The 22,536-nt window shown below is 33.8% G+C and overlaps 1 protein-coding gene across 4 annotated transcripts in view; it reads left to right on the plus strand.

Moving 5' to 3' along the window:
* LOC143046287 (regulatory-associated protein of mTOR-like) overlaps positions 1–22,536 on the plus strand; it is a 62,237-nt gene that overhangs the window by 19,074 nt on the left and 20,627 nt on the right. Inside the window, exons 12-23 of one of the 4 annotated variants that reach the window (XM_076219379.1) lie at positions 557–667; positions 1,639–1,713; positions 3,472–3,537; positions 5,304–5,402; positions 7,456–7,548; positions 9,604–9,744; positions 10,365–10,524; positions 11,275–11,337; positions 13,862–14,088; positions 14,929–15,026; positions 16,852–16,981; positions 22,110–22,329. In XM_076219379.1, coding sequence (XP_076075494.1) covers positions 557–667; positions 1,639–1,713; positions 3,472–3,537; positions 5,304–5,402; positions 7,456–7,548; positions 9,604–9,744; positions 10,365–10,524; positions 11,275–11,337; positions 13,862–14,088; positions 14,929–15,026; positions 16,852–16,981; positions 22,110–22,329 — 1,483 coding nt within the window. The remainder of the gene's footprint in view (positions 1–556; positions 668–1,638; positions 1,714–3,471; positions 3,538–5,303; positions 5,403–7,455; positions 7,549–9,603; positions 9,745–10,364; positions 10,525–11,274; positions 11,338–13,861; positions 14,089–14,928; positions 15,027–16,851; positions 16,982–22,109; positions 22,330–22,536) is intronic. The other 3 variants (XM_076219380.1, XM_076219381.1, XM_076219382.1) reach the window with 3 other exon arrangements.

Consider the following 22,536-nt stretch of genomic DNA (forward strand, 5'->3'; position numbering starts at 1 on the left):
CCAAATAGTGATAATCCTATTTTCTAATCATTAATGATTAAAAACATAACACATTACTGAAAAGGTGATGGAGCAGATAATTACCCTTTCGAAAATCATTGTCAAACTATATATATAGCTATCAATTTTTGATTGGTCTACATTGAAAAAGTTATCTCCCTTTTTCTCTGGATGGAATAAAATGTCTGTTATAAAAAGGATAAATGTTACTTAATGTCTATAAATTAAGAGCATGAAACAACATATGAAGCACTGTGTCAATGTCTATGTGGAATCTTTAAATTAGAAGTTAGATTCAACAGTTAAAATGACAAATGATGTACTCTAAATTCAAACTTCATATGATAATGTCATATTTCGTACAAGTTAATCATGCCCTCGATGTTCTGATTTCTGTTTGTGGTATATTTGTATCTTAAACTGCAAAATAGAGTCAACAATATTGATTGGGATATAATAAGTGAGCAAGGGTTTACAGGACATCTTGTTAATACATTTGCATATAAAGTGTTTTACAGAAAATAAAATACATAATATCATTTATTTATACTTTCAGGCATTGTCAGTTGGGATATTTCCATATGTATTGAAGTTATTACAGAGTTCTGCAAGAGAACTTAGGCCATTGTTAGTGTTTATTTGGGCCAAAATCTTATCTGTAGATAGTGTAAGTTACTTATAAGTTATTACAGAGCTCTGCAAGAGAACTTAGGCCATTGTTAGTGTTTATTTGGGCCAAAATCTTATCTGTAGATAGCGTAAGTTACTTATAAGTTATTACAGAGCTCTGCAAGAGAACTTAGGCCATTGTTCGTGTTTATTTGGGCCAAAACCTTATCTGTAGATAGCGTAAGTTACTTATAAGTTATTACAGAGCTCTGCAAGAGAACTTAGGCCATTGTTAGTATTTATTTGGGCCAAAACCTTATCTGTAGATAGCGTAAGTTACTTATAAATTATTACAGAGCTCTGCAAGAGAACTTAGGCCATTTTTAGTGTTTATTTGGGCCAAAACCTTATCTGAAGATAGCGTAAGTTACTTATAAGTTATTACAGAGCTCTGCAAGAGAACTTAGGCCATTGTTAGTGTTTATTTGGGCCAAAACCTTATCTGAAGATAGCGTAAGTTAATGTTAAGTGGTTACACAACTACGACAGAACTTTAGTTGATAACATGGAGTCTAAAGCTATCAAAACTGAAGTTATACTTTTTAATTTTGTTTCTTTTGTCACTTATATAGTTATATTTTATTTCATAAATTAATCTTATGGAATTACAATTTGTTAAGATAGATGATATACACAGTCTGAAATATTATTTAAAATTAGGGAAAGAAAATGCAATCAAAATTATTAAAATATCCAATATCTCCAAGGTACCTTAACAAGCACCATGGGAATTGAAATAGCATTGTCTTACTTAATTATAACACTTCTTATACATTTATGACACATCCTTTTATAAAATCTATTCAGATAGTATCATGTTGCTATACCTGTGGATAACACTGCATACTGCAATTATCTATATCTCTTTGTTTTATAGTCAAAACACACCAATCAAATTTATCTGATTCTTATTATTAAGAGACATCAAAATATTTCTTGATTTATCTGAAGTATACTTTAACTTTTCAGTCTTGCCAGGCAGATTTAGTCAAAGACAATGGACATAAATATTTCCTGTCTGTTTTATCTGATCCATACATGCCTGTAAGTAGTTATGTATTATTTAAGAAATAATTCATTCATGTCATGCTCTATGCTCATTTTAACATGGGTAGGAATTATACTTGATGATATTTTACACTTGAGTGTAAGAGCATAATATGAAGGAATTATTTTGATTCTGATAGGACAAACACAGTAACTTTCTAGGTCAAAGTGCTAAAAAATACCTTTCAAATGTGTTGCTGTTCCTGTTTTCTCCCTGTGTGGTATGTTCATTAGATTTTCATATTTAATAAGTTTCAAAACTAATAGGAGGGTAAATGTATACGTTGTTTGAATTAGAGTTTATATATGTAGCTAAGATGCATAATCATCACAACGAAAATAGTAAGAATGAAACAGTATGTTTGTACACATTTATCACGCATATTTTGTGCTAAGTAGAACACGGCTTTGTTTTCCCAGCATAATAAGGACGTCATAATCAAATTTTTTCTCGAGATTTTTGTCTTTGAGTGTTTCATCAGATTTTATACCAGAATGACTCATCAACCCATATTAAATTTTATGAAAAAATAAGGGGTGGAAATAAGTGCAGGCCTGATGGTCCCAGACCAGTAGAATTAGCTATGGACCTGTAGATTTTGTCAGCTGGTGGTCCAGCGAACTAGTAGAAATTTGTCGATTAAAATCACTGATTGCATCGTCATCTCGGTTTGGTTTAAAAAAAATAATTACCTGCAAAATCAATTACAAGGTACTGGGGGGTACTAAGTATTACAATTGATAAAGTTAATTTATATCTAGGGTGAGCCTCCTTCACAACAACACAAAATGTGGAAATTTTTGGAAGGAGTGAAACCGCCAGACCAAAAAAATAAAATAAGTGACATTCAAAAAAGAGCGAAATAAAATTTATGAAATTGACAAAAAGAAATGTAAATATAATAAATCTTGGTGAAAAGATTGCGAATTGTTAAATTATATAGTTGGTCTCAATGTAATAAATTTCTGGACAATGTTCCAGACGACCCAGTTAGGCATACTATGGTTGTTGTGATATGGTGGAGGACAATGTTGACATTTTTTCTGTCCTTGATCCTGATTTTGATAAAGAAAATCATTGAGATTATCAAAGCTTTAACAAAATCAGGATCAAGATCATCTCTTTTTCTTGTCTAACATATGTAAAAGAAAGAATGAAAATAAAAGTAAGCATCCAGGGGCAGATTTAGAGTTTTCACAGGGGGCCAGTGACCACCCTTTTTCTGGGAAAAAATTGGTCGATTATATAGGAAATCACTGAAGCATGACCAAAACGGGTCCCCTCTTAGGCAGTCAGTGGGCCCCCACTTATGTAAAATTCAGGATCTGCCACTGGCATCTATCATTTATATTAGTGTTTGTCAAATGAATGCCATTTTTGCAGGACCATTAGATTTTCCAGTTCACTGGTCTGGCTGGCAAGTACACAAAAAAGCTTAAATTCAACCCCTGCAAATGTGGTTTTAGAAATTTTTAGAATTTTCCAATAACTAATCACAAGGACTATAATATAGAAAAATAGTGAATTAATGTTGTTCATTCATGTTGGCTACTTTTGTGTAACATAACAAGTGTGAAAAATAGTGCATACTAAAAACTGCCCCAGAAATAGAATTCCTGGCTCCTTTAATTTCCTACTGAAGAAGTTGAATGCTGAAAACAAAACAATATAGTTTCAGGAACAGCCTAAGTTCATGAAGTTCAAGCAAATTAATATTTTTGTAAAGTTTTTATGATATATTATATTTTTTACAGGCAGAACATAGAACTATGGCAGCTTTTGTTTTATCTATGATAGTAAATGAATACAGACAAGGGCAGGTATGTAAATAGTCAGATAGATTTATATAGAAAACTTGTCTTGACTGTCAAAGTCAACTCAGAACTTTGAATAAACTCTATATTGTTTTTGCCCTTACCTGGATTGTGTATTGAATATTAAAAGAATGGTGTCAGGATGTTATCTCAGTGTGTCCATTTCAATACTTAATTGCTAGGGGTGCTGCTGGGGTTCTGTTAAGCTGGGGTCATACATTCACGATTTTTACTGCCGTCCTTGACAGGACCATTCCCGATTAAAATTTGTCAAAAGTCTGATCAAGATCGTGTGAATCGTGGATGGAAATTCGATTGGTATCTTTCGCCAGGTAAAATTCGACCGAGTCTGTCACGACTGCGTCCCGATTCTACCGAATGTAATCCGACAGAGATCAGATAGTGACAAGACAGTGAACCGACGCTGACGGAAGTTATCCGTTCGAAAACTGTCGGCATAATCGGGATGATCGGGTACTGTCGGAACGTAATCCTATCACGGTCCGCTCTATCGCATTGCAAACGGCTTTGTCTGGTCTCAGTCGTATTGTATTCTGTTATTGTCGGGACTTCTCCAGATCATTCCCGTTCCACAGGACACCGTCCCGAATACACAGAACATTGTTAGGAATTCGATCCGATACAAGAGAATCTGTCACGACATAGGCACGATTGTAATCCGACTAGAAAAAATCGGCTGAGTTTCCCCGAATGTTACAGGACGCACCTAACTGTCGGGGTGCTTTGCCGAACTATTCGGACCCTTCCCGACCAGTAGGAATCTGTTACGAACTAAAACGACTGCGTTCAGACAATAATAGGACATTCCAGATAATTGAGGATACTAATCCGACTTTTTCACTTTTCGTGTCGTATCGCTGTCTGATCTCAAACGGGAGCAATAATCGGCAATGTGTGAACCCCGCATTAACCCACCCTTTTCATATAATTTAGATTTTGAAAATGTATACCTTTTCATATATTGCGTAGGTAAAAATGTTACATTTTCGAAAAGAAGTTTTGGAGACTTTATTGACCTAATCATATATTTCTGATAGTTTCCCCAACCTTTTCACATATTTTCAAGCTTGTAAAGGTGACCTATTCCAGCGGCACGTCCTATCACCTTGTATATAGGAAGTGGACCCGCCGAGGATGTTATAAAGTTCTTAAGGATCAGGTCATAATTATAGTTCTCCATAGGTATAAAAAAAAAGTGATATGTAGGCTAAAGATCAATGAGAAATCAACATTTCAAAATTAAAACTGATATCTAAAGATCAAAACACATTGCTGTAGAATAATTACTAATGAGGCTTGATGTGCTAGTTTGCAATGTCAAGGTCACAAAATTAATTCATTTTGATTTATAATAATTTAGTTAGGAAGACAACCTACGTTGAAACTCTCAATAATACTGCAAGAAATGAAAATGTGGTATGAGTGGCAACCACCAGTTATAGGTCAAGTACAGCCTTCAACACTGAGCCTTTGCTCACACCAAACAGCAAGCTATAAAGGGCTTGTGTAAAACAGTTCATACAGGAAGACCAACAGTCTAATCTTCATATAACAATCATTATACGAGAAACACCTATGAACCACACCCACAAAGGACAATGATTAAGTTTGCCAGACTATATTTACCACCTGAGACAATAATTAAGTTTGCCAGACTATATTTACCACCTGAGACAATGATTAAGTTTGCCAGACTATATTTACCACCTGAGATACCTTGTGACTTATTCATGTTATTTATTCTATTATAGGAAGCAGCTCTACAAGGAAATTTGATAGCTCTTTCTTTAGAACAACTATGTGATCTGAATTCATCATTACGTCAGTGGTTAGCTCTGTGTCTTGGAAAGGTAAGTTTTACTGCAGCAGCTGTAACCTTTTTTTATTGGCATGATATTTCATATATATATACACGAGTTCTTAGTTGTAAGGGTATACCTTTGCAAGGTCACTTAAAGCTCTTTGTCTTTTCAAGATAAGTTCAGTCAGCTGTGGTTAACTATAAAATTAAGAATGGAAATGGGGAATGTTTCAAAGCTACAACAACCCGACCATAGAGCAGACAATAGCCGAAGGCCACCAATGAATGTAGCAAGAAGCTCCTGCACCCTATGTTTTAGCATGTTACAGTCTTAATAGTTGCTTGTAGGTCGCAATGTGTAAATAAGGCTGATTCACAAACCATGGTTCATTTCGATAGAAAGTTAATATTCACAGATATATTATGTTTTGTTTATACCTATTGGTTCCCAGATATCATTTTCATGTAATGTCTCATAGCTAAATAGTGACACAACTTCTAAATTTTACCAGTATAAATACTAATGAATAGCAGTCTCGAGTCTTGAATTCTCTAGTAAAGTGAGGGGAAGTACAGAATTTTAGTATAAGTTTGAACTTTGCAAAAAAAGGTCAATTCAAGGTAAGTTCTAAGTCAGCTGTTTTCAACGTTATGTTTAAGAATGGTAAGGTCTAAATAGTCACTTGTCAGCTTTCTGTCTCTCCAATGAAAGTTATCAGTCAGCTGTAGTAAGATTATGTTGTCAGTGGCTAGCTCTCAGTCAGCTGTAGTAAGATAATGGTGTCAGTGGCTAACTCTCAGTCTTTGTAGTAAGATTATGTTGTCAGTGGCTAGCTCTCAGTCAGCTGAAGTAAGATTATGTTGTCAGTGGCTAGCTCTCAGTCAGCTGTAGTAAGATTATGGTGTCAGTGGCTAGCTCTCAGTCAGCTGTAGTAAGATTATGTTGTCAGTGGCTAGCTCTCAGTCAGCTGTAGTAAGATTATGGTGTCAGTGGCTAGCTCTCAGTCTTTGTAGTAAGATTATGTTGTCAGTGGCTAGCTCTCAGTCAGCTGTAGTAAGATTATGTTGTCAGTGGCTAGCTCTCAGTCAGCTGCAGTAAGATTATGTTGTCAGTGGCTAGCTCTCAGTCAGCTGTAGTAAGATTATGTTGTCAGTGGCTAGCTCTCAGTCAGCTGTAGTAAGATTATGTTGTCAGTGGCTAGCTCTCAGTCAGCTGTAGTAAGATTATGTTGTCAGTGGCTAGCTCTCAGTCAGCTGTAGTAAGATTATGGTGTCAGTGGCTAGCTCTCAGTCAGCTGTAGTAAGATTATGGTGTCAGTGGCTAGCTCTCAGTCTTTGTAGTAAGATTATGTTGTCAGTGGCTAGCTCTCAGTCAGCTGTAGTAAGATTATGTTGTCAGTGGCTAGCTCTCAGTCAGCTGTAGTAAGATTATGTTGTCAGTGGCTAGCTCTCAGTCAGCTGTAGTAAGATTATGGTGTCAGTGGCTAGCTCTCAGTCAGCTGTAGTAAGATTATGGTGTCAGTGGCTAGCTCTCAGTCTTTGTAGTAAGATTATGTTGTCAGTGGCTAGCTCTCAGTCAGCTGTAGTAAGATTATGTTGTCAGTGGCTAGCTCTCAGTCAGCTGTAGTAAGATTATGGTGTCAGTGGCTAGCTCTCAGTCTTTGTAGTAAGATTATGTTGTCAGTGGCTAGCTCTCAGTCAGCTGTAGTAAGATTATGTTGTCAGTGGCTAGCTCTCAGTCAGCTGTAGTAAGATTATGTTGTCAGTGGCTAGCTCTCAGTCAGCTGTAGTTAGATTATGTTGTCAGTGGCTAGCTCTCAGTCAGCTGTAGTAAGATTATGTTGTCAGTGGCTAGCTCTCAGTCAGCTGCAGTAAGATTATGTTGTCAGTGGCTAGCTCTCAGTCTTTGTCTTGCTCTCTCTTTACAATTTACTCTTTTTATGAAGTTATTTTTATCTATTGTAGAGAAGTTTTAAAATATTTTTTAAAATGATCAATTTATAGCATACATTGTTATAATTGTCTTGGTAAGAAAATCAATGACTTGTACAAATGTGAATCATGGTATGTAAACATTTTGACCACAATTGCTATTTTTCCAGGTGTGGACCCAGTTTGACAATGCTAGATGGTGTGGAGTTAGAGATATAGCTCATGAGAAGTTGTATAAACTACTGGAAGATGATGCCCCTGAGGTAGGATTGTACACACATTATAAAAACAAGGTCATTCCGTTAAAGAGGAATTACTTTTTATTACTTCAGAAACTTTTGTGCTGTGTTTTTTTTTGTCTCGCCTTGACAGAGTCAAAAAGCGAGACTTAGGTATGCTGTTTCCGGCGATGGCGTCAACAATGTATTAGTTTGTGAAGAGTTCTAGTTTATGGTGAATGGCAAGTGGTAGTTCAATCATATTTTGTATGCAGTTGTATAAGCATTGGCACATCTCATTTCCATGGAGATTATTTGGCCCTACCCCCTCAGTCATGGTCTATTGACTTTGAAACGTTTGCTTATTTTACATATATTAGTTTGTGATTAGGTCAGTTTATGGCATGGGGAGCCACAAGTGGTAGGTCAATGATATTTGGTATGCAGCTGTATAAGCATTGGCATATCTCGTTTCCATGGAGATAAATTGGCTCTGCCCCCTTAGTCATGGTCTATTGACTTTGGAATTTTTTCTATGTTATCATGTATTAGTTTGTGATTAGATCAGTTTAAGGGGAACCATTAGTGGTAGGCCAATATTAATTGGTATTTAGTTGTATAAGCTTTGGCACATCTCATTTACATGGAGTATATTTGGCCTTGCCCCTCAGTCACAGTCTAATGACTTAGTTTACATATATAAGTTTGTGATTAGATCAGTTTAAGGGGAACCATTAGTGGTAGGCCAATGTTAATTGGTATTCAGTTGTATAAGCATTGGCACATCTCATTTACATGGAGAATATTTGGCCTTGCCCCTCAGTCACAGTCTAATGACTTTGAAACTTATCTTAGTTTACATGTATAAGTTTGTGATCAGTTTAAGATGAAGTGCTTATGTTAAGTCAATGATATTTGGTATGCAAAGTTATTGAAACTTTTACATAGTTAACAAGTTAATGTTTGTATTTAGATTTGGGAACGACTTATAACATGTATAATAAGTCAATGGTATTTTGTATGCAGTTGTATTAGCATTGGCACATTTCATTAACATGGAGATTGTTTAGCCATATAACTCGGTCATGGTTCATTGACTTTGAATATTTGCATAACTTGTGTAAGATGTTAGAGTATTGCTATTTGGATTTAACATTTGTATAATCAAAATTACAAAAAGGCGAGACATATCTCTGTGATAACAGTTTATTTATTGTGAAAATTGAATCGGGCCTAGGGTTAGTTTCAGATAAATTTACATAGAAAATTTGTTAGTATTTAAATTACTTGTATACAGCATGTTCAGAACTCTCATTATTTTATCTCATATTTGTGTGAGTTATTAATACAATTAATGTACACACAAATTTAGGAATTTACAGTAAAATAGAGAATGAAAACTGTATATTGTTTTCAATAAAATTCATCTCATTTTTTCTATAGGTAAGTACTTTAATTTTTCATTTAAAATTAAACTTTAAAACTGACTTCTTTGGTTAGCTTATAAATGTTGTTAAAACAACATTTTTGAGGCATTTCATTGCTGATCTAGCCTTCAAGACAAATGTGACCTACAATATAATATGATTTGGCCTTCAAGATAAATGTGACCTACAATATAATATGATTTGGCCTTCAAGACAAATGTGACCTACAATATAATATGATTTGGCCTTCAAGATAAATGTGACCTACAATATAATATGATTTGGCCTTCAAGATAAATTTGACCTACAATATAATATGATTTGGCCTTCAAGATAAATGTGACCTACAATATAATATGATTTGGCCTTCAAGATAAATGTGACCTACAATATAATATGATTTGGCCTTCAAGATAAATTTGACCTACAATATAATATGATTTGGCCTTCAAGATAAATGTGACCTACAATATAATATGATTTGGCCTTCAAGATAAATTTGACCTACAATATAATATGATTTGGCCTTCAAGATAAATGAATATGATTTGGCCTTCAAGATAAATGTGACCTACAATATAATATGATTTGGCCTACAAGTTAAATGTGACCTACAATATAATATGAATTGTCCTACAAGTTAAATATGACCTATACTATTTCATGTTTACAGGTACGAGCAGCAGCAGTGTTTGCCTTGGGGACATTTATTGCCTGTAACACCGAAAGAACAGATCATGCTAACAACATAGATCTCAGTGTTGGAATGACTTTCTCTAATATAGCTCAAGATGGAAGTCCTTTAGTTAGAAAGGTTTGTTAGTAGATATAAGAAGATGTGGTATGAGTGCCAATGAGAAAACTCCCCATCTAAGTCACAATTTGTAATAGTAAACCATTATAGATCAAAGTATGGTATTAAACAACAAGCCTTGGCTCACACCAAACAGCAAGCTATAAATGGCCCAAAAATGACTAGTCTGAAACCATTCAAACAGGAAAACCAATGATCTAATCTAAACAAGAAACACTTAGGCACCACATCAACAAAGGACCACCACTGAAATTCTAGTTCCTTACTAAGGATAGGTGCAAACAAATGCAGTGGGTTTAAACATTTTAATAGGACAACAAATGGAAGCTTTTAATGACCTTGACTGGCTATACAGCACTTGCACGGTCAGTTTTAAATAGATGCCAACCTTCACCCAACCTAAAACAAACACCACACAACATAGGTTTTCTTTTGAACTATGTAAAAGTATGAGCAGTACTGTTTCAAAAGACCATTTTCTTTATGCAAAATGTTATGTGAAATATCCTATCACAATTTTTTTGCACAATCCTACTTTGAAATAAACGTTGTATTTCTTTTTACAGGAATGAGCAATTACCTTTTGTATTAGTTAATAGTCAGTTTACTTTGTGTTTCAGGAATTAGTAGTTGCCTTTTCTGCCTTAGTTGCCCAGTTTGAAAGTCAGTTTACTGCCGTTGCTGCCCAGCATTTGGAGGATGAAAAGAAGAAAGATAAAGGGGCACCTGTTGTTGCTGCTGAAACTTCTGGTGGGTGGAATATTGTTACTGGGCAATCTGGTAATTATTTCCTTCACATTCCCCCTCACCAGAAAACATCACAGTTTTTTTTACTTTACTTGATGTTGTGTGAAATTAATGTTGTCAAAAGGAGGAAAGTTTGTTTAAATTGGCTGAACAGTATTATTCACATGTTTAGTTTTTACAGAAGTATGGATCATCTTAGTTTTAGAAAGACCATTGAAATTCTGGTTATCATTATTTGTCAAGGAAATGTTAGTTGATCAGCAGCTTGATATAGAAATTAGAGATAATATATATTTGTTTAAATGATGTTTTCTTGTGATTTCCTATTTCTTATCCTTTCACATAATTTGCAATTATACAGTGACCATGATAACAGTAAATGAAATGTTCAGAATATTTTTCTATTTGAGTTTGTTAACATGTCATTTTATCATACCTCATTTCTAACATAAGACATTACTTACTAACATTCTGTGTTATTTTGTAGCATAGTAAATGTGAATTCATTTTGAAATATCTGCCTAGTATGAGGCATAATTTGATATGTTGCAACTTTCATTGTTTCTCAGACCCTAAAAAAACATTTACTGGTTGATATTTGCTTGCACACAAAAATGTGCTCCTCTTCATCTTTATATATCAAATACTTCCCTTAGAGATTTATTTTATTCCTTGCGATTTACAAAACAGGAACTTATGCTAGAATTATAAATTGTCTGTCCAGCACTACAGAATTATCCCTTCCCAATCCTAGCTACACATGCAATTGCCATTTTATTTCAGAACCATTTACTGGTATGAAAAAGAGTTCATCACGGAGCAGTTTTAAAGGTCTTGTAAACTCATGTAAGCCATTCACCTTCTGCTAAACTATTTTACCTGGGTTGCTATTTTAACTTCTAACTGTCAATAATTTGAGTATTACAAACCCTTGTCATTTCTTAAAGATAGAAGTAATTCGTCATGTAGAATATATATATATATCAACATTATACAGAGTTTAGGTATAAACATGATAAACTTACAAGACAACATTTAGAAGAGATAAATACTGTCAGCTGATATTTTACATATTAATTTGAAACACACCTATTGAAAGGATTTTTCTGGGCATGTGTGAATGTGTATAACTTTGTCTGTGAATGTGTTGATATTTTGTTACTTTGTGAATATGTAAATGTTTATTACTTTGTGAATATGTAAATGTTTATTACTTTGTGAATATGTAAATGTTTATTACTTTGTGAATTTGTAAAAAGTAAAATCACAAAAATACTGAACTCTGAGGAAAATTCAAAACGGAAAGTCCCTTATCAAAGACAAAGATGCGTGAACAAAATGTCACAAATAGGGGCACAATTACAACACAAACCCCACTAAAAACTATGGGTGATTTCAGGTGCTGCTCCACATGTGGCACCAGTCGTGTTGCTCATGTTATTACAAAGCTTGCAAATAGTCCAATTCAGTAGGTCATGTTTGTGAAAAGGGAATGGGATTGTATTTACGACATAAGGAACATATCTGATTTCATCTGTATAACAGATATTCCACAACAGTCAACCAATTTGTGATGGCGTCCGTAAAATTTCTTTTGTCGTAAAGTTTTGTTTTTAACCAACCCTCTAGATATAAGTCCTAATCAAATGGCAAAATCAAAAGCTCAAACACATCGAACGAATTGATAACAACTTTCATATTCCTGACTTGGTACAGGCATTTTTTCATGCAGAAAATGGTGGATTGAACCTGGTTTTAACCTCTCACTTGTATGACAGTGGCATCAAATTCCAATTCTGCAGTAAATGTTTGTTACTTTGTGAATGTGTAAATGTTTATTAATTTATGAATGTGTAAATGTGTGTTTATTACTTTGTCTGTGTATGTATAAATATGTATTACCTTGTCTGTGTATGTGTAAATATGTATTACCTTGTCTGTGTATGTGTAAATGTTTACTACTTTGTTTGTAAATGTGTAAATGTTTGTTACTTTGCCTGTGTATGTGTCCTATTGAAAGAGTCTGACCCACTGGCAACGAAATTGGGTCAATCTTTATTTGAATAGATCTTAAAAAGACCAGTTCACGTTTACATTGCACAAGCAAGATGGATTGAGATCGATCTTATTTAATCCAGTGCGTTTACACTACAACATAAAAAGAACCAGTCTGACATGTTTTTTTCTATCTAAATATAACAAACACCTGAAAAAAGATCGATCACGATCGATCCAAGCGTTGACACCAAAAAAAAAAGATGAATTCAAATAAGATCGATCTTTTTAAAACCACCTCTAGAGGTAGACTTTTTAAGTCCAATTAAAGATCGATCTTACCCGTTTACACTGGACCAAAGATTGATTTTATATGTCAGTTTAAACTGGGTCTAATAAACCAATGTCATCATAGAAGTGGTAACAAAAAGATATGTAAAAAACTTTAATAGTCAATATGTATTTTTGATTTACTGTTCATGAAATATTAAAATCATATAAAACAGAAAAATTTCCCCATGCACAAAACGCTGTAGCTTAATTTTACACATATTTTGCTTGAATTTTTTGGTTTGATATGCTTTTTAGTTTTCTAATTGATTTGACTGTTCAAATGTTTTGTTAAAACCACCTTATTGATTTTATATAAATTAAATAAATACAAACCAGGCGTATCTTTTTGTCAACAGTTCATTTTTTCATTGGTATTCTAGGAATTATGTAATTTTAGTAGATACTTTTCTGGTTAACAGCTTAGCATCTTATCTTTTTTCTTTTGCTTATTTTCGTATTTATTTGTTTATTTTTTTTCGCTGTGATTGTTATTATTAGTGAGTATTATTTTATATAAATGTTATAAGTGAGTATTATTATTTATATTTATATCATTAGCTATTATCATTTTATAGATGATATGATTAGTATTTTCATTTAGATTTGTTAGTCTCCTGTCTGTGAATCCATTGGGGACCAAAATGTTTGCACTGTGCTAGTTGTCTGTCCTGTAAAATTTCATACTTTTTTTAAATCATAGAGAAGTTACGGATTGATTTGTAGTTTTATTGCAGTTGAATAATTTCTGCAAATGTTGTGTCTCTTGGAAATATAAAATTGCTTGAAGATGACAATCTGTAGTTCTTTATGTAATGCTTTAATCAGTTGACTAGATATTTGTCTTACTGTTACATCATAAAAAGTATTAGATCTAGAGTTCTGCTTTATTTGAATTATACTAATATTAAAACTAAGCGGTGACGGCCATAAATGAAGACAGTTTATTTTGTGACATAAACTGTTGGTGAATTAAACTTAATTAAACAGACAGATCTCATGAAGTAGCCTTATTGTATTGATTTATGTTTATTTTCTGTTTTAGCCAGCTCTAGTCATTTATTAGGCATGGCCCAGTCCAATTCTGCCACGTCAGTTGATAGTTGTTCCAGTACTGATGCCCTCAGACGGAACTCTTCCAACAGTAATCTGGGTTATGGTTGTAGTACAATCTATACCAATCTTTGGAAAACATTACTTAGTCTTACGGCAGATCCAAACCCTCAGGTTCGAGAGGTTGTCAAATATATAGTCAACTCTATTAAATTAAAGGTAGGGAACTGTTTCATAGGTTGTAGTTTGAACATTTGCTGCTGCTGTCAATCGGGGGGGGGGGGGGGGGGGGTTTACAATTGCAATGCATAATGAAGCCAGTTAGATGAATATTTGTTGCCATCAAATCATAAATTAAAAAATGTTCAACTATAGTTCTGTTATTCAAAGCTCTTGTATTTACTACATTGAGAGCCAGAATTAAACTTTGCTTGATTTCATCAAAAATTGAATTATTGCAGCTCTATGATATGCTAAATCTTATTGTACATTTAGATTTTTTATTTTGGGCCCTGTTTTCAAATTAGCCTATATCAAGGTTTGAAGAGTCCAAAATTAAATTTTGTTTAAATTCAACTATTTTTTTTATATGCTGAATCCACCCATGTTGTTAGATTTTAGATATCGGACCATACTAGGTAAATTAAGTGTCCCGTTTCAAATTTTGAAGGTCTTTGACAACATTTATTTTTAGTCAGAAACCAATATTATGTCAAAAAGTTTGATCACAATCCAGATTCAGACAGCTTGAATCCAAACTTGCCCCAACTGTTCAGGGTTTGGCCTCTGAGGTTGTATCAGGCAGCGTTCGGCAAAGCTTGTATTATCATTGGGAGTAATGTTAGTGGATGAATATCACCATTATAAGGATTCCTATCATGATATCTGATACAATATTGCAATAATTAATCCCATATATTTGTCTATTCTTCAAATATTACAAAACAAAATGCAAATAATAATTTTGGAATTTACAGTACTAGACAAAAGAGTAAATATTTGAACAGATCCTTGAATACAAAGATATTATAATTTAGAGAAATATTGTGATTATTTTAGGCTTCCACTTCTGCCAAACCCAAACCAGTTATCCAGAATGCGAGAGTCCCACATTCAGCACCGTCCAGTCCCTCCAATAGAGCCTCCAATCATATGGGGTAAGTCCTAATCAATACACCTCCATTCTTATCTTTCCTTCAAAGTATTTGGCTTTAGTCCACATGATATTATGTTGTTTGTGGATAATCAAATCTATGTCGTTACATTTTTATGCCCCACCTACGATAGAAGAGGGGCATTATGTTTTCTGGTCTGTGGCTCCGTTCGTCCGTCTGTGCTTCCGTTCGTCCGTCCCGCTTCAGGTTAAAGTTTTTGGTCAAGGTAGTTTTTGATGAAGCTGAAGTCCAATCAACTTGAAACTTAGTACACTTGTTGCTTATGATATGATCTTTCTAATTTTAAAGCCAAATTAGACTTTTGACTCTTATTGAACGGTCCACTGAACATAGAAAATGAAAGTGGGATTTTCAGGTTAAAGTTTTTGGTCAAGGTAGTTTTTGATGAAGCTGAAGTCCAATCAACTTGAAACTTAGTACACTTGTTGCTTATGATATGATCTTTCTAATTGTAATGCCAAATTAGACTTTTGACCCCAATTTCACGGTCCACTGAACATAGAAAATGAAAGTGGGATTTTCAGGTTAAAGTTTTTGGTCAAGGTAGTTTTTGATGAAGCTGAAGTCCAATCAACTTGAAACTTAGTACACTTGTTGCTTATGATATGATCTTTCTAATTTTATGACAAATTAGACTTTTGACCCTAATTTCACGGTCCACTTAAAATAGAAAATGAAAGTGGGAGTTTCAGGTTAAAGTTTTTGGTCAAGGTAGTTTTTAATGAAATTGAAGTCCAATCAACTTTAAACTTGTACACATGTTCCCTATAGTATAATCTTTCTTATTTTAATGCCAAATTAGATATTTACCCAATTTCACGGTCCATGGAATATGGAAAATAATAGTGCGAGTGGGGCATCCGTGTACTTTGGACACATTCTTGTTTAGAATAGAAAAATAAATCATTTCTGTGAACAGAGATACATGTACAATGTAGTTTATGTTCTATGTAATCAAAAGGATTTAATATTCTGTTATTATACCCCCGCTTTAAAAAAGAGGGGGTATACTGTTTTACCTCCGTCTGTCCATCCATCCTTCCATCAGTCTGTCAGTCCATCCATCCCATGAAAATTTTTCGTCGCATTTTACTCAGGAACTACAATACAAGGATTTCTGAAATTTGGTTTCAGGGTTTATATAAGTCAGCTATACCATGTGATGTGTTTTCAGAGTCATCACTCCACAACTTCCTGTTTACCGAACACTTGCATATTTTTACACTATTAATATAATCCACTTGCGGCAGGGGTATCATGAGTGAGCAGTAGCTCACAGTTGTGAGTTTTACTTGTTTTTTTAACCCCTGCATGTTTTCTAGTTTGTTACTGTTTATCATATTAACATCAACTTAAATCTTATAGACACATGTTCATAAATTGTGAGAAGAACTTTTAAGATTTCTATGCTACTAAAGGAAGAGACCTATTTTACTGAGCCGCATCTCCTCTGAAAACATACAAATTGGGAAATATTTGTGATATGATGTGTAAATGTAGCGTTTTGTTCATCTTAAATTTGTCTTTGAAACAATATTTTTCCACAGAATACACCCATTTTTGAGAAAATGACCCAGTTCAGAACTGTGATCGATATGTATGTTGTACGGTTTTGCACAGCTCAGTCGACGTACTGCCTGTGAAATTTAAAAACTCTTTGTTTCAACACTAGCCAAATTATACCAAGATTTCGTGAGCATCTTTTAGTACATTGTAATTATAATTTTGACTTCAATTTCATAATTTACTTGACAAGGATAGTGTTAGTTGCTGTCCTAATGACACATATTTTTGTTTTTTTCTTCAGTACACCCCCCAATAATGGTCTAGATGAGAACATAGGGATCAAGAGAGATTTCTCTTCACCAGGAATGCAATATTCTTACTCCGCTCAGTTCTCGCGCAGCAGAAAACTGTTTGACAAAGGTCCAAATGGGGTAAGTATAATCTGTTATATACATGGTGTTTATGTAGTGGTCACTGAACCATGTACTGTTGACAAATTTGACTGCATATTTCTTTAAATAAGTTAACAAATATATTTTTGATTGTGTGAATCTCTGTCTGCTATAATTTTACCCCCACTCCAAAGAAGGGTTTTCTATTTTACCCCCACTCCAAAGAAGGGTTTTCTATTTTACCCCCACTCCAAAGAAAGGTTTTCTATTTTACCCCCACTCCAAAGAAGGGTTTTCTATTTTACCCCCACTCCAAAGAAGGGTTTTCTATTTTACCCCTGTCTGTTCATCTATATGTCAGTCTACCTCATGAAATTCTGTTGCATTTTCCTGAAATATGTTGTCAGTCTACATGTGAACATGCTAAACAGTTGAATGTAGTTTCAGGAATCCTCAGCTTACTGTTGACTGTTGAAATTGTTATCATACTTTATTTGAGCATGGTATACCATGTGATGTGTTTTCAGATCCATTCCTTATCAACTATAACCTATAACTAAAGGAACCTATAACAGGTATACCAGATGATTATAAGATCCATTCCTTATCAACTATAACCTATAACTATAGGAACCTATAACAGGTATACCAGATGATTATAAGATCCATTCCTTATCAACTATAACCTATAACTATAGGAACCTATAACAGGTATACCAGATGATTATAAGATCCATTCCTTATCAACTATAACCTATAACTATAGGAACCTATAACAGGTATACCAGATGATTATAAGATCCATTCCTTATCAACTATAACCTATAACTATAGGAACCTATAACAGGTATACCAGATGATTATAAGATCCATTCCTTAGGCCTTTTTTTTTTAATTAGTTGGTTTACGGACAACTAGTGTCAAAGGTTAGGGTCGGAGGAGGTAAAAAAAATAAAAATAAAATAGCAATCTTAGATTTTTTTTTTGTTCACGTATAACTGTTCTGAAAAATTTGAGTTGGAGGAAAAAAAAAAAAAAATGCTGTTCATTCATGACATTACAGGGGTTGAGGAGGAGAAATAGTTTAGCTCTTATCTTGATATGCTTTGCATTTGATGGATGGATGGTCAATTGTTGTTTAATGTCTAGTGGCTAATCAGATGCATAATTAGGATGAGAATATGATAATGAGAAATGAAATGCTAAACTGACACACTGAGCCAGAATTTAAATGTGGTAGCTCACAAGGTAACAGTTCCCCCAAAGATATGTTACCTTACCCAAACACATTATTCTGACTCATTTAATAATTGCAATTGCAGCTCGCTTGGCGAAGAAGCAGCAGATACCAATTTTTAAGTCTTTGATTTGACCGGGTCAAGGTTCAAACCCAAGATCTCTCACTCTCCAGGTGAACACAATACCATCACATTTAAGGTGCACGTGGTCTTCACGTATGAATATATGTGCATGTTTGACCCAAAAATCTTTTGAGGACAATATACTTGACATAAACAAATTTCTTTGATTTATGAAATGTTTGATAATCAACTGTGTTCATGATCCTATCCCATGTCGAATATGGCATCGCCGATTGTTTGCTTAGGTTTGCATTTGATAAAAGTGCTCTCAGTACGTTGACCATCAAAGTTAATATTCAACTGAAAGTAGATGAAGCCGTCAGACTCCATGGTCCTCCCTCGTTGGGTTTTTGAATTCGTCTGCGTCATTTCGAAGCTTTTCAAAATACGCCGTTCACTACAAACGCTTTATTGACACAGACAAAACGTTTTGGAACGCCTCGGATTTTTTTATTCACAGCACTCGAAAAATCGGGTCGGCGGAATAAAAAACAACACGAAATCAAAATTTTAATTTTATTTCACTTTTAAACAAAATCGGGTCGGCGGATCCGTAAACCAACTAATTAAAAAAAAAAGGCCTTATCAACTATAACCTATAACTATAGGAACCTATAACAGGTATACCAGATGATTATAAGATCCATTCCGTATCAACTATAACCTATAACTATAGGAACCTATAACAGGTATACCAGATGATTATAAGATCCATTCCGTATCAACTATAACCTATAACTATAGGAACCTATAACAGGTATACCAGATGATTATAAGATCCATTCCGTATCAACTATAACCTACAACTATAGGAACCTATAACAGGTATACCAGATGATTATAAGATCCATTCCGTATCAACTATAACCTATAACTATAGGAACCTATAACAGGTATACCAGATGATTATAAGATCCATTCCTTATCAACTATAACCTATAACTATAGGAACCTATAACAGGTATACCAGATGATTATAAGATCCATTCCGTATCATAACCTATAACTATAGGAACCTATAACAGGTATACCAGATGATTATAAGATCCATTCCGTATCAACTATAACCTATAACTATAGGAACCTATAACAGGTATACCAGATGATTATAAGATCCATTCCTTATCAACTATAACCTATAACTATAGGAACCTATAACAGGTATACCAGATGATTATAAGATCCATTCCGTATCAACTATAACCTATAACTATAGGAACCTATAACAGGTATACCAGATGATTATAAGATCCATTCCGTATCAACTATAACCTATAAATATAGGAACCTATAACAGGTATACCAGATGATTATAAGATCCATTCCTTATCAACTATAACCTTTAACTATAGCAACCTATAACAGGTATACCAGATGATTATAAGATCCATTCCGTATCAACTATAACCTATAACTATAGGAACCTATAACAGGTATACCAGATGATTATAAGATCCATTCCGTATCAACTATAACCTATAACTATAGGAACCTATAACAGGTATACCAGATGATTATAAGATCCATTCCTTATCAACTATAACCTATAACTATAGGAACCTATAACAGGTATACCAGATGATTATAAGATCCATTCCGTATCAACTATAACCTATAACTATAGGAACCTATAACAGGTATACCAGATGATTATAAGATCCATTCCGTATCAACTATAACCTATAACTATAGGAACCTATAACAGGTATACCAGATGATTATAAGATCCATTCCGTATCAACTATAACCTATAACTATAGGAACCTATAACAGGTATACCAGATGATTATAAGATCCATTCCGTATCAACTATAACCTATAACTATAGGAACCTATAACAGGTATACCAGATGATTATAAGATCCATTCCGTATCAACTATAACCTACAACTATAGGAACCTATAACAGGTATACCAGATGATTATAAGATCCATTCCGTATCAACTATAACCTACAACTATAGGAACCTATAACAGGTATACCAGATGATTATAAGATCCATTCCGTATCAACTATAACCTACAACTATAGGAACCTATAACAGGTATACCAGATCAGTGCTCTTGCTAGAAATCAAAAGGGGCAGGGTGTCAGTGGAGGGCAGGGCACTTTTTATGATAAGAAAAGGCACTGCTCATTTTTTTTGTCTACGTTTCTGTGTGTATCATGAGTTAACGAATCTCTTTTTTTTTTTTACTGTATATGTTTTTTTTTTTTAAATAAAGATGCTTTTCAACTATAGTCTTTATTTCATTGTTTGTGTAGTTATGATTGATATAGTACATCTTCATCAACATATTATGTTTTTACAGTTCAACTTGAAGAGTTCACTCTACCCATTATCAAAGAATATGTGTTTTTTTGTTGCTTTTTTTTTTTTTTATCTATATAGTAATTATAGCTTTCAATACAGAGAGCATTACTAATTTAACAATGTTTAGAACATGGATTGCTAAAAGTACAATTATCAAGTAGAAATTGCAATATATATATTTTAATATGTTCAAAGACAGTTAATATCTTTAAGGTAACATTATTATGTTATTATACATTCAATTGGTAATTTATTCCTTTTTTTGGTACTAGATAATAGTTTTAGAGCACAAATTTGTAATAAGCTAAAACAGGGGAAGTAACTCCAAAATCAATTTCCACCACGTTTGGGTTAATTAAAAACTGTGCTTGTCGCTAACAAGTTGAGATGGAAGGCAATTCTGTAAAGGCATAGTTTTATTTTGATGACTTAAATTCAATTTTAAAGTCATGAAAGTCTTCATTTATATACGCTCTTCCATTGTGACTTGGAGATTGAAAATGCCGACCCAAGCTGATTTCCAAGCTAAACACACTCGCTGACACATTCATCAAAAGTATGACAAAAAGATACATTGTCCTAATTAAATTACCTAGTTATTAACACCTTTGAAGTCTTTATCATTGTAATTGATTGTAATGACATGATTAACCTGGGGGCAATCACACAGGTGTCATATATGTAATTAACTTTGGAGATCAGAAATCGATGAAACAAAATTTTACCAAAACGGCACAAGATAATTTTGGAAAAAGACGTCAGGGCAGAAGGGCGCGGATGAAGGCACCCAGGGCGCAGCTGAGGGCACCCAGGGCGCGGCGCCCTTCTATTTTGGGCTAGCGAAACCACTGCAGATGATTATAAGATCCATTCCGTATCAACTATAACCTACAACTATAGGAACCTATAACAGGTATACCAGATGATTATAAGATCCATTCCGTATCAACTATAACCTACAACTATAGGAACCTATAACAGGTATACCAGATGATTATAAGATCCATTCCTTATCAACTATAACCTACAACTATAGGAACCTATAACAGGTATACCAGATGATTATAAGATCCATTCCGTATCAACTATAACCTATAACTATAGGAACCTATAACAGGTATACCAGATGATTATAAGAATCTGTTATTGGACTTGTTACTTACATTGTTTATCAATATATATAAGTTGGTTTATTTTCTTTAGATTGACGAACCTATTATACCAGAAGATTCTTAGAATCCTATATATTGGACTTGTAATTAACTACTGATTATTTATAAGTTGGTTTATTTTCTTTAGATTGACGAACCTATTATACCAGAAGATTCTTAGAATCCTATATATTGGACTTGTAATTAACTACTGATTATTTATAAGTTGGTTTGTTTTCTTTAGATTGACGAACCTATTATACCAGAAGATTCTTAGAATCCTATATATTGGACTTGTAATTAACTACTGTTTATTTATAAGTTCCATTATTTTTTTTAGATGGACGAACCTATAATACCTGAAGATACCAAGAATCCTTTGCAGTTTTCCATATCTTCTACCGAGTTCTTTCAGTGGTGTTGTAAGAGGTTTGCCGAACCTGTGATGAGGTTGTCAGAAGAGAAGGATCCAGAGAGTTTATCTCATCACGATAGAGATTTCAAGTTTAGACGGAACTGTTTAATACGAGATGAAGCCAAAGATGAACAGATTAAAGCAGGTATATATTTTAGTGACAACTTTTCTTTTTCCGTAAAATAAGTGATAAAGCCTCAAGATTTAATTCTTTAGAAAATGGTTTAGGTTTAAGTCTCTCAATGTGAAATATTCATGCAATCAAGATCAAATTTAATGCATGAATGAAATAAAGTGTAAACTATACAAAATATATATTGAATTGTGTTGAAAGGGTGGCACAATTTTTATT

Source organism: Mytilus galloprovincialis, chromosome 9 (assembly GCF_965363235.1).
Source record: "Mytilus galloprovincialis chromosome 9, xbMytGall1.hap1.1, whole genome shotgun sequence".
In the NCBI taxonomy this organism is placed as follows: Eukaryota; Metazoa; Mollusca; class Bivalvia; order Mytilida; family Mytilidae; genus Mytilus; species Mytilus galloprovincialis.